At 37.8% G+C, this 12334-nt stretch overlaps 1 protein-coding gene across 2 annotated transcripts in view; it reads right to left on the bottom strand.

Annotated features, from left to right (window-relative positions):
* Positions 1-7845: 7845 nt before the first annotated feature.
* The window catches only part of LOC144972895 (glutaminyl-peptide cyclotransferase-like), a 14365-nt gene continuing 9876 nt past the window's right edge, over positions 7846-12334 (bottom strand). Inside the window, exons 5-7 of one of the 2 annotated variants that reach the window (XM_078914692.1) lie at positions 11965-12064; positions 10809-10928; positions 7846-9916 (exon numbers count right to left, since the gene is read on the bottom strand). In XM_078914692.1, the coding sequence (XP_078770818.1) occupies positions 9747-9916; positions 10809-10928; positions 11965-12064 (390 nt within the window). In that variant the 3' untranslated portion in view covers positions 7846-9746. The remainder of the gene's footprint in view (positions 9917-10808; positions 10929-11964; positions 12065-12334) is intronic. The other variant, XM_078914699.1, reaches the window with a different exon arrangement.

Genomic DNA, 12334 nt, shown 5'->3' on the forward strand with positions numbered 1-12334 from the left:
CGCTTTACAATATGCAAATAAAACAAAACAATAAATTAATGGTTTATTAAGAATAAAATCTACCATATTTGAATAGCATCAATCAATTTGTAATTTAATTACCACGCACTGTGCTACAAGATGAAAATTTAGGATATTTATAATACGACCTGAAGGACGAATAGATACTCCGTATTTATAATATGTAGGCCTGATAGAAATGTTAAACATCAAATGCTGGGTGGGGTTCCGACCTCCCATAGTGGGCAGGGTGGTACTTGCTGTGTCTTCTGTTCCCCTCTACCTGTTTTTCAATTGCTTTCTGTCTTTGTCTTGGAATGAGATTACTTGGTTTTTTTTTTGACCCTGGCTGGAGTCCTTATTTGGGAGGGAAACAGTCAAATGTATAGTTAGTTTTGGGAGATGATATTTTTTTTCATTGTAAATCATCTCTCTGTTCTGGGTGGGGTCCTGACCTCTCATAGCGGGCAGGGAGGTACATACTGTGTCTTCTATCCCCTTATATCTATTTTCCAACATGCTTTCTGTCTTTGTCTTGGAATGAGATTACTTGGTTTGTCCTGGCCCTGTTCAGAGTCCTGGCTGGGAGGGAAACAGTCAAATGCATAGTTATTGTTTTGGGAGATGATATTTTTTTCCTTGTAAATCATCTCTCTGTTATGTATTAATATATTTGTTATTTTTAGTGTATTATGTAAGCATTTGAGTGTATTCCTCTCTGTTGGTTTTGTGCTTGTGTCCGGATGAGACTTATAGGTCATCTCAAACTAAGTACATTGCTTGGAATCTACATCTGATCCCTATTTGTTCCTAGTTCCCCTTTGTCTTGCTTTTTCTTGGGTGCTTTAATTGTAATTCTAGAACTTTTTACTATCCCATTTTCTTCCTTTTTACTGGCGCTAATATAACCTAAATGTGTTGCAAGCGCCGTAAAACCCTTAAAAACAAACAAACAAAAAATTGTGCTGGCGTCTGGATGAGAGTTGTTATATATTGTATATATATATATATATATATTATATATATATATATTTATATATATATATATATATATATATATATATATATATATATATATATATATATATATATATATATATATAAATAAAAGTAGTCCTTCAGAGCAATTAGGCCCATGGAGCCGGAGTTTATCCCGATTTCTATAGCGTGAAACGGCCTACAGCAATTGCTTGCTATCCTTGGATAGGACGCTAGTCTATTGCAAAGTACTTCCCGACAGATATAACAGACCCAGCTACCCAATCACTACTTGGTGGTCAGAATAATAATCTCGACTGCACCCGGAATCGATCTCGTGTGAAGCGAGTACTCTACCAACTGAGCTATCGGGACCCCAAGTTGAATAGATAAATTGATGATATATTCTTGGAATCTACATCTGTTCCCAGGTTGAATCAATTCTCCTTTGTCTTACTTTTTCTTTGGTGCTTAATTGTAATTCTATAAATTTTGTACCCTACTATCCCATTTTCTCCCTTATTACTGGCGCTGATATGACCTAAATGTATTGGAGGCGCCGTAAACCCCATATCCTCAATTCCTCCTCCTCTCCCCCCCCCCCCCCCCCCCCCCCCCCGCCCAAGAGTATGGAGGTGTCCTAGCCTCTTCCCCCCCCCCCCCCCCCCCCCCAAGAGTATGGAGGTGTCCTAGCTTTACCTTGACCTTGAGCTTTTTTTTCTTTACATAGCGCAATACCCACTAATGTGCTCAAAGCGCTTTACAGGGGGTCCCGAGATAACATTAATACTTAGCACGTAGGTTGAGGCGAGGCGACATTACATTTTTTTTTCTCCCATAGTGGGCAGGGGGGGGGGGGGTACATACTGTGTCTTCTATCCCCTTATAACTGTTTTCCAACATGCTTTCTGTCTTTGTCTTGGAATGAGATAACTTGGTTTTATCCTGGCCCTGGCCGGAGTCCTAGCTCGGAGGGAAACAGTCAAATGTATAGTTATTGTTTTGGGAGATGATGTTTTTTTTTTCCTTGTAAATCTTCTCTCTGTTATGTATTATTATAATTGTTATTTTCAATGTTTAATGTAAGCATTTGAGTGTATTCCTCTTTGTTGGATTTTGTGCTTGTGTCCGGATGAGACTTATAGGTGACTGGGTGGGGTTCCCTACCTCCACAGTGGGCAGGGAGGTACTTACAGTGTCTTCTATCCCCTTATATCTGTTTTCCAACATGCTTTCTGTCTTTGTCTTGGTATGGGATTGCTTGGTTTTGTTCCGACACTGGCCGGAGTCCTTGGCTGGGAGGGAAACAGTCAAATGCATAGTTATGGTTTTGGAAGATGATATTTTTTTCCTTGTAAATCATCTCTCTGTAATGTATTATTATATTTGTAATTTTTAATGTATAATGTAAGCATTTGAGTGTATTCCTCTTTGTTGGATTTTGTGCTTGTGTCCGGATGAGACTTATATGTGATCTCAAACTGAGTACATTGGTGCATGGTATGCTCTTGGAATCTACATTTGATCCCTATTTGTTCCCATTCCCCTTTGTCTTACTTTTTCTCAGGTGCTTTAATTGTAATTCTAGAACTTTTTACTATCCCATTTTCTTCCTTTTTACTGGCGCTGATATAACCTAAATGTGTTGCAAGCGCAGTAAAACCATTAAAAACAAAAACAAACAACCTTTGTCTTACTTTCTCTTGGGTGCTCTAATTGTAATTCTAGAACTTTTTACTATCCCATTTTCTGCCTTTTTACTGGCGCTGATATGACCTAAATGTGTTGCAAGCGCCGTAAAATCCTTAAAAACAGACAAACAGACTAGGTGATCTCAAACTAAGTAACATCGGTGGTATGCTCTTGGAATCTACATCTGATCCCTATTTGTTCCTAGTTCCCCTACGTCTTACTTTTTCTTGGGTGCTTTAATTGTAATTCTATAACTTTTTACTATCCCATTTTCTTCCCTTTTACTGGCGCTGATATAACCTAAATGTGTTGGAAGCGCCGTAAAACCCTTCAAAAACAAAACAAAAACATTACATTTTTTGTTTTTGCCATTGAGACAACCCTGTTAACGGCCAGGTAAAAATTTTACACCTGAGTACGGTGAGGAAATGGGAATAAAGAGCCTTTTCCAAGGACGCGCCGCCCAGGGCGTGACTTGAACCCAGTACCTCCCGAGCCAAAGGCGAGTGTCATACCCCAAGACCTCAAAGCCGTACTATACCTGAGAATTGTACCCTAATTTAATGCAGTGTTTATCGCATTCTCCAAATGCATCTTAAATTTCATTCAATAGTATCTTGAATTATTTACAAACAAGGAATTCCTGTCTCACTATCAAGCCTGGCCCCCCCCCCCCCCCCCCCCCCCCCCCCCAGGAAAACGCGACCGATGCGGCCGCATAATTTGCCACTTACCGCAATGCGGCCGCATAATTCACCTTTTACCTCATAATTATGCAAAATATGGTTTTTAGCGTGAATTTATGACCATTGTATGAAGAAAAATGAAACCGAAAAAGTCCGACGATGTACCCAAGTACGTGACCGTGACTTCCCTTTAACTTAAAATTAAAAGGGAGGCTATTCCAATTCCAAGCAGGGTTGCCAAATGTCATTTTTTAGCAGAATTTGAAGTCGTCTGGCAGAGAAAAATCGGTTTGGCAGATTTTATTTTCCGAGGACTTGGGATGAATGTATAGGTCTACTACACGTTTTCCATGGCAATTTTTATGTATTAGTGATTTTTTTTAAACTTGGGAAATGAAAAAAAAATTATGACATCGGCCTTGAGAATTTTTTGTTTAACAAAACTGATGAGTTTTCAAAGGGGTACTATAAATAGTACGGTTTGGCAGATTTTTGTGGTATTTGGCAGATTTTTAAAATCCAGTTGGCAGAATGCCTGAAATTAATCTGGCAACCCTGATTCCAAGTGTACGATTTGATAGGGCTGTTCCTACCCGGGTAATTTATTACCCGGGTAGGATCCGGGTAATGGTTCCCAATTACCCGGGTACCCGCCATGAAAAGGGGAAGGGGGGGGGGGGGTGGCTGATATGGCGGGTTTTTTGTTTGTTTGTCTGTTTGGTTTTTGTTTTTTTTTTGGTTGTTTTTTTAAGCATATCTTTATTTGAACAAACTGTAGAAAAAGATATAACAAAATATTAAGAATCAAAACAAAAAATAAAGACTTTGCAACAACTCAACAATTGAGAAAATCAAGGCAAAAGGGGTATAAAAAAAAACTTCCTTCATTAGCAATTCTTGTTCAAAAAGATCAACTTGTGGCTTTCACCGAGACAGCTTCTCTTAGCAGAGATCAGTTCTCCCGTTTTTATCTTTTCTGTCAAAATAATTCCATGAAAGGGGTTTTGTCTGGGACGACATAGTGACAGATGCATGATTAATAACTCAGCGTCGCAATGTCGTGTGTGTGTGAAAACAATAGCCGGGGGGTATTTTTATAGTCCCCATCTCGAGTTCTTGGAAGGACGTTCATTAGTTTCGATCTCCGAGAGAAAGTTGACTTCTTGGAATCAGGTTGATTCCTAACTTATTCCTAGCTATTGGAAAGCCCATAATGTAATCAATAATTTTATTTTGATTACGGAAAGTTTTTTTAAACTTAAATATGATTGAATTATATTCTATAAACCAATAAAATAACGTATTAAAGAGAAATTGAAAAATACCCGGGTACCCGAGGATTCTACCCGGGTACCCGAAATATTCTGCAATACCCGGGTAGGACCCGGGTACCCGCACAGCCCTACGATTTGATTTGTCTTCTTGAGATCTACCCTGCTAAGCTGCTCCTGTCTCCACCTTGGGATCAACTTGAGAGCCTCACAAAGCTGAAAACTGTACCCGAGGAGGAGATCAAGAGGTACACCCGGCAGCTTGGGGCCCCTCGCGGTGAAGAACTCCATCACCTCTTCTGTTGACGTGCCACATTTTTGGCAGTCCATTTCTGATGAAGTGCCAGCTTTGGCTGCTTGTGCCAAGTGGTACATATACACCACGATCAACAGCGCTGATGCTGAGCGCAGTTTTTCTGTTTACAATCTGATATTGTCAGACCGGCGCAGGAGTCTTAGCACAACGTCTCTGCGACATCTAGCTTGTCTGTGCTACAACAAAAAATTAAGTTTTGAATTTGCGTTGTAGTTCTTTAATTTTGAATTGGTTAAATGTAAATAAAGCAATGGAAAAATGTTGACAGCTATTTATTACTTTTTTCTTGTTTTGCATAATTTGTAATTTCCCTTGCATAATTTGCCTTCCCCCCCGGCATAATTTGGGATATTTTTTTTGCATATTTTCGGGGGGGCCAGTCAAGCAAGAATGGTGCTTTCCGCTGTATGTATTACAATAATCGGAAGTTTGAGCTTTTGTCCATTATTATCAACTGGAATCACAATTTTTCCCACAGCCGGTTTTCATCCCCAGTGTAAATCATCGGATGTTTTATCGGATGTTTTTATATGGCACAAGTTCTGGGCGTTTTTTTTTTTAAACCTCCCAAAGAGGACAGGGGTTTGCTTGTTGTATTTTCTCTTCTCCTAGAGCTGTTTTCTGAGTTTACTTTCTGTCTTTGTCTTAGAATGGGATTACAGTCCAGTCCTTGAGTGAAACAGTCGAATATATTTATGTTTTTGGGAGATGATTTTTTTACTTGTAAATCATCTCTCTGTTAGGCAATGTTACATTGTTAGTTTTGAATATAATAATGGTTTTTAAACATTTGATATTCCTTTTGGTGGAATCCTTTGTTTGTGATCCGATGAGACGTTTTGGTGATTTCAAACCAAATTCACAGATAGAGTGCTCTTGGAATCTACATCTGCTGTTCCCTATTTAAACCATTCCCCTTTTGTCTTACTTTTCTTGGGTTCTTTATTTGATTGTAATTCTAGAATATTTTGACTATCCCATTTTTTCCTTTTTACTGGTGCTGATATGATCTAACTGGTTGCAAGCGCCGTAAAACCATTAAAAACAAACATCTACGGACCACAAGTTGCCAAGATTACATCCATTTAAATTTACTCCATTCATTACGTTCAAGTAAAGCTAGTGTCAAGAAGAATAATGGAAGCCCGACTCCGGTGACATTATTTTGGAGTACTGATACTGGTAACACTGGGTGCATCGGTCATTTTTAACAGATGGGACCATTGTTGTATAGTTGGGTTAGTGGTTCTCAACAGAAGATTGGGTAGTCTCCCTGTCTATGAAATTCTGACGTTGCTGACGCCGAATATTAATATTATCCCATTACGAAAATTAGTTACTGGATAACGTCAGGTCTTACCACTAATATGACACCCTTTATTGTATCCTTGTATATATATATATATATATATATATATATATATATATATATATATATATATATATATATATATATATTTTTGTGTGTGTGTGTGTGTGTGTGTGTGTGTGTGTAACACAAACTTCTGATTTCAATACACTGTTTTGCAGAGTTGAGTCCTAAACAACAATATCAATTTTGTTTTCCTCGAACTTGCTCACTTTGCTTGTTAAAGCTTATTTATTGACCACATTGCAAAGCTGGTCCTCTTTCATTCCAAATACAACAAAATAATGAATGAATAAACAACAGAAAATCAGCTCCAATCATGGGATTCAATTTACGTTTAATATGTTTTATTAGCCTTGTTGTTGAATACAGTACTCGCTGGTATCTAGCATGCTTATGGAGAAACCAAAAAGTGTGCTAGAATCCGAGCGTGCCGAAATTTGATGTCATTGTCACTCAGCTCTAGCTTGTTGGATTGCTGAGCGTGCTGGGACTTCGGCTTGCAAGAATCCAGCGAGTACTGCATAATGTATACATTTATATTGTAATTGTGATATTGTTGCAGTTCTGATGATACGAACTCATTTTTGTGTACATTTTGCATTTATTTACAAAAAGAAAAGAACAGTTAAACCGAGTTGATTTTTTATATATATATATTTTTGGTTTTGGTTTTCTTCAACATTTCAATTGAGAGTCCAGCTGTGTTTAGTAATGTATACAATGAATTCGATGGAATCAAAATTTAAGGGACATTATTTTGTTTCGCCTCATCACAGAAAAAGATTTAGGTGTGTCGATCATTAATTAATACAGTGGAACCAATGTATAACAGGTCCGGATAAAACAGGGACCCTTTTATAACAGGAGTTTTTTTTTAATTTCCGTTTTATGTCCCTCTTTGTCCTTAGTAAAATTAACTAGTTATTAGCAGGACTTTCAAGAGCCTAATCAGTTATAACAGGGGAAACCCAATCAGTATCTCCAAACACCATGCGTTAGTCCACACTACGCTCACGTTAGCCTCTCTCTCTCTCTCTCTCTCTCTCTCTCTCTCTCTCTCTCTCTCTCTCTCTCTCCATGTGTATGTGTGTGTGTGTGTGTGTGTGTGTGTGTGTGTGTGTGTATAGGCTGCTTTCTACGATGGTACCACATTTTCAGTATAACATGGGCCCAGCTGCAGGCAGACAGTGCGTAGCACAAAACACATGCGCGCGCGCACACACACACACACGCGCGCGCGCGCAGAGAGAGAGAGAGAGAGAGAGAGAGAGAGAGAGAGAGAGAGAGACATCGGTCAGTTTGAATAAGTGCGTGAGGGGAGAGGGTGAAAGAGAGAGAGAGAATATGGTGATTTAGACCATTTGGGTTATTTCCCTTGAAATTCGGCTTTAACATGGATTGTAGGCTGGTCACACCATCACTGTTATACCGAGGGTCCACTGCACTTTTCTCGTCGTTTACAAATGAATCTGGATGTAATTCTTTAATCTAAAGATTTGCACTTTTTAATTTTACGAGATATTTTCGAAATTTTTGTTTGTTTGTTTACCCCAACCGAGTGAACTTATTTGCAGATCTGACAACCCAAACTGTTATAGGCTGATTGTTGTAATGAAATACTCTCAAACCAATGCAAAAATAGTGTTCATTACAACAATTTTAAAACAAGTCCATAATTGCGTTCGGTAATCAGACCTGCAAATACTTTCACTTTGTCATGGGCTCATTGTTGTACTGGATAAACTCTCAAACCGATGCAAAATATTATCCATGTCAATAATGTTACATCAAGCCCATGATTGCACTCAGTTATCAAACCTGCAAATAATATGTGCACATGACCCCGACCATTGTTTAAATTCAAAAGGAGATCTTTCAGATTTCAATTTGGGCCCGAGATGATTTCGTAGTAGTTATTCTGTATTTATTTCTCTCAGTCTAAACTGGTTAAAGTGGTCTAAATTAAAAAAAAAAAAGATGATAAACCAAAGAAAATTCCAATAATGTTTTCTTTTTGATACTTTTAACAAAACACTTTATATTTCTATGGCGCTCAACTTTATACTACCGCTTGAGTTATGTCTTGATTACTTTTTAGCTGGTCGAAATATGAGAAAGAAAAGAACGGAGCAAATATTCTAAGATGAATCTTTATAGTACTAGAGGCTTGTTCGACGATTGTTGTTTTTTGGCAAGAAAAATTGTAGCTTAAATATCTATCGATCGAAATAATTCTCATCTTGACAAAAACTATCCAACCTGGGACTAAACGAAGTCAAGATGAGGGTCATTTTGATCGATCGATAGTTGGAGGACTAGTTTTCTGGCCAAATTGTTATTATTTGTTTCTTATTTAATTTTCTTCAGAGTACGACAGAACAGGGGAGACAACTTCATCAGACAACTAGATTACTCATGTGAATGAGCGTTTTGTCTGATAATCATTTGCTTAAACCGAAATATGCCCATATTGAGATAAATAACTGAAATAATGGTTTAATCAATTCTTTCTGTACATTCTGTTTACATTTAGTTAATGTCAAACTTTATGTATGCATTTTTCCAATCTAATACGTTGATTATGACTGGTAAAGGGTTTGATTCCGAAATGTGCCTTGTTGTGTATTTTGTTCTTGGTCATCACAGCCGTCTCTTAGTTTTAAACAAGCCGAAAGCTTATCATAATGTATGGAAGTAAAATAAAATCCTGAAGCACTGTAATAGTTTTGCATCTTTTAAAATTAATTGATTTATTTATGGTAATGTTACATCCTATTAAAAGTCTCGCATGTATAATGACACATTAAATAGAATTAGAGATTTAATCTACGTATAAACTTCTTTATATGTAGTCGCTTCAACTCATCCACAGAGCAAGAGGAAGGAGTGGATAAAGCATTGTACTAACACCTATCCTGAAGCACAAAACTTAATCCCTTTTTGCTCATTTTTGCAGCGATACTGGATACTCGGCAGCTTGTGTCTGAGTACATTTCCACCTTTTTGTTTTCGCAATAGATCAGAAAGAATAACTTTCTCTTTGGATGATTAAAGAGAATTGTATTTATTGAATTTATTTTAGAATGATATTTACAGTGAGGGGATCCTTTAAATCTTCTGTAATATAATTTCGTAAGATTAAACTTTACGCCTTCACTGAAATGTTGAGGATACTACAATGGAATCCTGATAAAGTCAACACCACCGGATCAGAAAGATTTGTTGACTTTATTCATTGTCAATACTTAGATAAAGAACGGAAAAAATTGGGACCAACAAGAAGTGTTGACTTTAAGAAGAAGTTGACTTTAAGAGTTTTGACTTTATGCGGATTCCACTGTACTTGGATGTTATGTACCGTGTAGTATGGCTTCAGTTTTAGGCATACGAAGAGGGGTATGTAAGTGTTATTTAAATAACAATGATGTTATCTAGAAGATTTGAGCCAATGATTGTGAGATGTAGTAGTTGGCAATAAAAACCCGAAAAATTCTATTGATGTCTTCAATGACCGGAAAATTAAGGAAGTTGAAGTTGTCCCCCAAAGTGTGCCACTCGGGTGGGAAAGGAGAAGATACCACGTGCAATACGTTTTGAACACCTGGTGGAGAAATAGAGAAAATACATTTTAAAACGAGACAAATGAGCTGTCTGTCAAACATAATGGTATCTGCATGACTATTAATGAAATTAGCAACTTTCACCAAGGCTGTTGTAAAATGTAGACCTTTTGTGCTGTTATCTTAAATATATGCAATCCAGTATTGACGTCTGGTGATAATTTAAATTATTATAACAGATGAATCAGCAACTCGAAGTTAGGACCATTGAGGTCAACGTTATATTTGCACCCCCCCCCCCTTTTTTTCCCCCCACCCCCACCTCTGACCGTAAAGTTCCCTCAAGCCAGAGAGATGATCCCCAGTCTGGGGATGACCTCGCAAGGTCCCAGGTTTGAGAGATTTTACCAGGATGGGGGTCATTTAACTCGATCGATATTTGAAGGACGAGTTTTCTAGCCAAATTTTTAATACGTGTCTTTAGTACAGCAGTTAACTGGTTAAATCCTTGCAATGCAAGATGTGGCATTGGTCGGATGGCTGTTAGAATACTTTTATGGTCAGGAACTTGTCAACGCTCGCTTTGTACCGCAAGATGCAGGGTGTAAACTAAGGTCTCTGTGCAAGAAAAGTTGCAGTCATTCTTGTCAGTCAGAGAGGACATCGGCTTATAATTATAAAAAGAATATGTACGTAATTGGTTTACTATGATGGAAGTGGACGATTCGATGGCGTGATGTTAAGTATAAGCCACTCTCTTAGGTTGGAAGATCGCGAGTGGAACCTCTTCTCTTGTGACCTCAAGAACCATAATTATAATGCAATCTTTGACGGCTGTCGAAATTCGAAACGGAAGTGCCTCCTTTTAAATAACCCAATTTGTGTTGAAAATGTTGTTAGATCTAGATTAAATTTTAATCCCATTGTTCTTACCAGCCTGACGAAATGGAACTTGATCATCATAAACCTCAAATGATCTGCGAGTGTTGCCGAACAAGAGACGAGTCAATGGCAAAGGTCGGACACCCAGACCTTTTAATGCCAAACAAATTTCTGCAGATACACATTTATACTGTAATTATAATGGACATCGTTTGAATACATCATTTAAGAAGTTTCTTCGAGATCATATTTTCCTAAATCCCTATAATATCTGGTTATAACTACAAAACAATAATGCAAAGGTTTGAAAATTGTTACTGAACTTTTAGTTAATTACATAATAGGTTCCTGGGTGGGGATCCTGACCTCCCAGAGCGGGCAGGGAGGTACATACTGTGTCTTCTATCCCCTTATGTCTGTTTTCCAACATGCTTTCTGTCTTTGTCTTGGAATGAGATTACTTGGTTTTTTTTTCCTGGCCCTGCTCAGAGTCCTGGCTGGGAGGGAAACAGTCAAGTGCATAGTTATTGTTTTGGGAGATGATATTTTTTTCCTTGTAAATCATCTCTCTGTTATGCATTGTATTATGTTTAGTTTACATATTATATTATGTAATTTGTAAGCATTTGAGTTTGTTCCTCTTAGTTCGGGCCTGTGCTTGTGTCTGGATGAGACTTAGGTGATCTCAAACTAAGTACTTTGATAGTGTGCTCTTGGAATCTACATCTGTTTCCTATTTGAACCAATTCCCATTTGTCCCACCTTTTCTTTTGTGCTTTAATCGTAATTCTAGAACTTTTTACTGTCCCATTTTCTTCCTTTTTACTGGCGCTTATATGACCTTAATGTGTTGCAAGCGCCGTAAAACCCTTAAAAACAAAAACAAAACAACATAATAGTTTCAGGTAAGAATCAGTCAGTTTACAAGAAGAAGGAAAAGAGGGATCATGGATTTGGAGATCTTGCATTGTATAGGACTAATGACAAATATGTTTCGTTTGAGAAAACATAGGATGGAATTCGTCCTCCTGCATGCATTATAATACTCATCCATCATCACCGTCTTTTGAATCGGCATTGAAATAACCTTCATGTACCGCACGTGCCGTAAAACTACTAGGAAAAATAAAAACATCAGCTTGGATAAAGCTCATTTATATTTTGAAGACATGTTTGTTTTTCAAACAAGAATAAATACGTTACTTACCAAGTGCCAAAAAACTTGTGTATAGGTCGTCGGTTTCTTGGTAAAACCGCTCAAATTGCGTTCCTTCGTGTCCAAATGTATTCAATAGGATGAAATGATCCTGAGGAAATGGAGGAAAAAAATATTGAGAACTTAGTGATGGTCCTGAAACGTGAGCTTTTATTATATTGCTCAACATCCACCACACGTCGTGCCTAAAGCGCTTAGCAGTAATAGGTCCCATGTTAACAACACTGAACATGGTTAAGACGAGATGACACGTGCTATTCCATTTTTTTCCTCGACAGACAGAATGTGAGTAAAAGCCTTTCCCAATGGCTCAATTATTTGCCACCATAATAGGACTCGAACAAGGTCACCAACTGTCGTC

The sequence above is a fragment of the Berghia stephanieae genome, chromosome 1 (assembly GCF_034508935.2).
Source record: "Berghia stephanieae isolate SIO BIC M18660-M18661 chromosome 1, UCSD_Bste_1.3, whole genome shotgun sequence".
In the NCBI taxonomy this organism is placed as follows: Eukaryota; Metazoa; Mollusca; class Gastropoda; order Nudibranchia; family Aeolidiidae; genus Berghia; species Berghia stephanieae.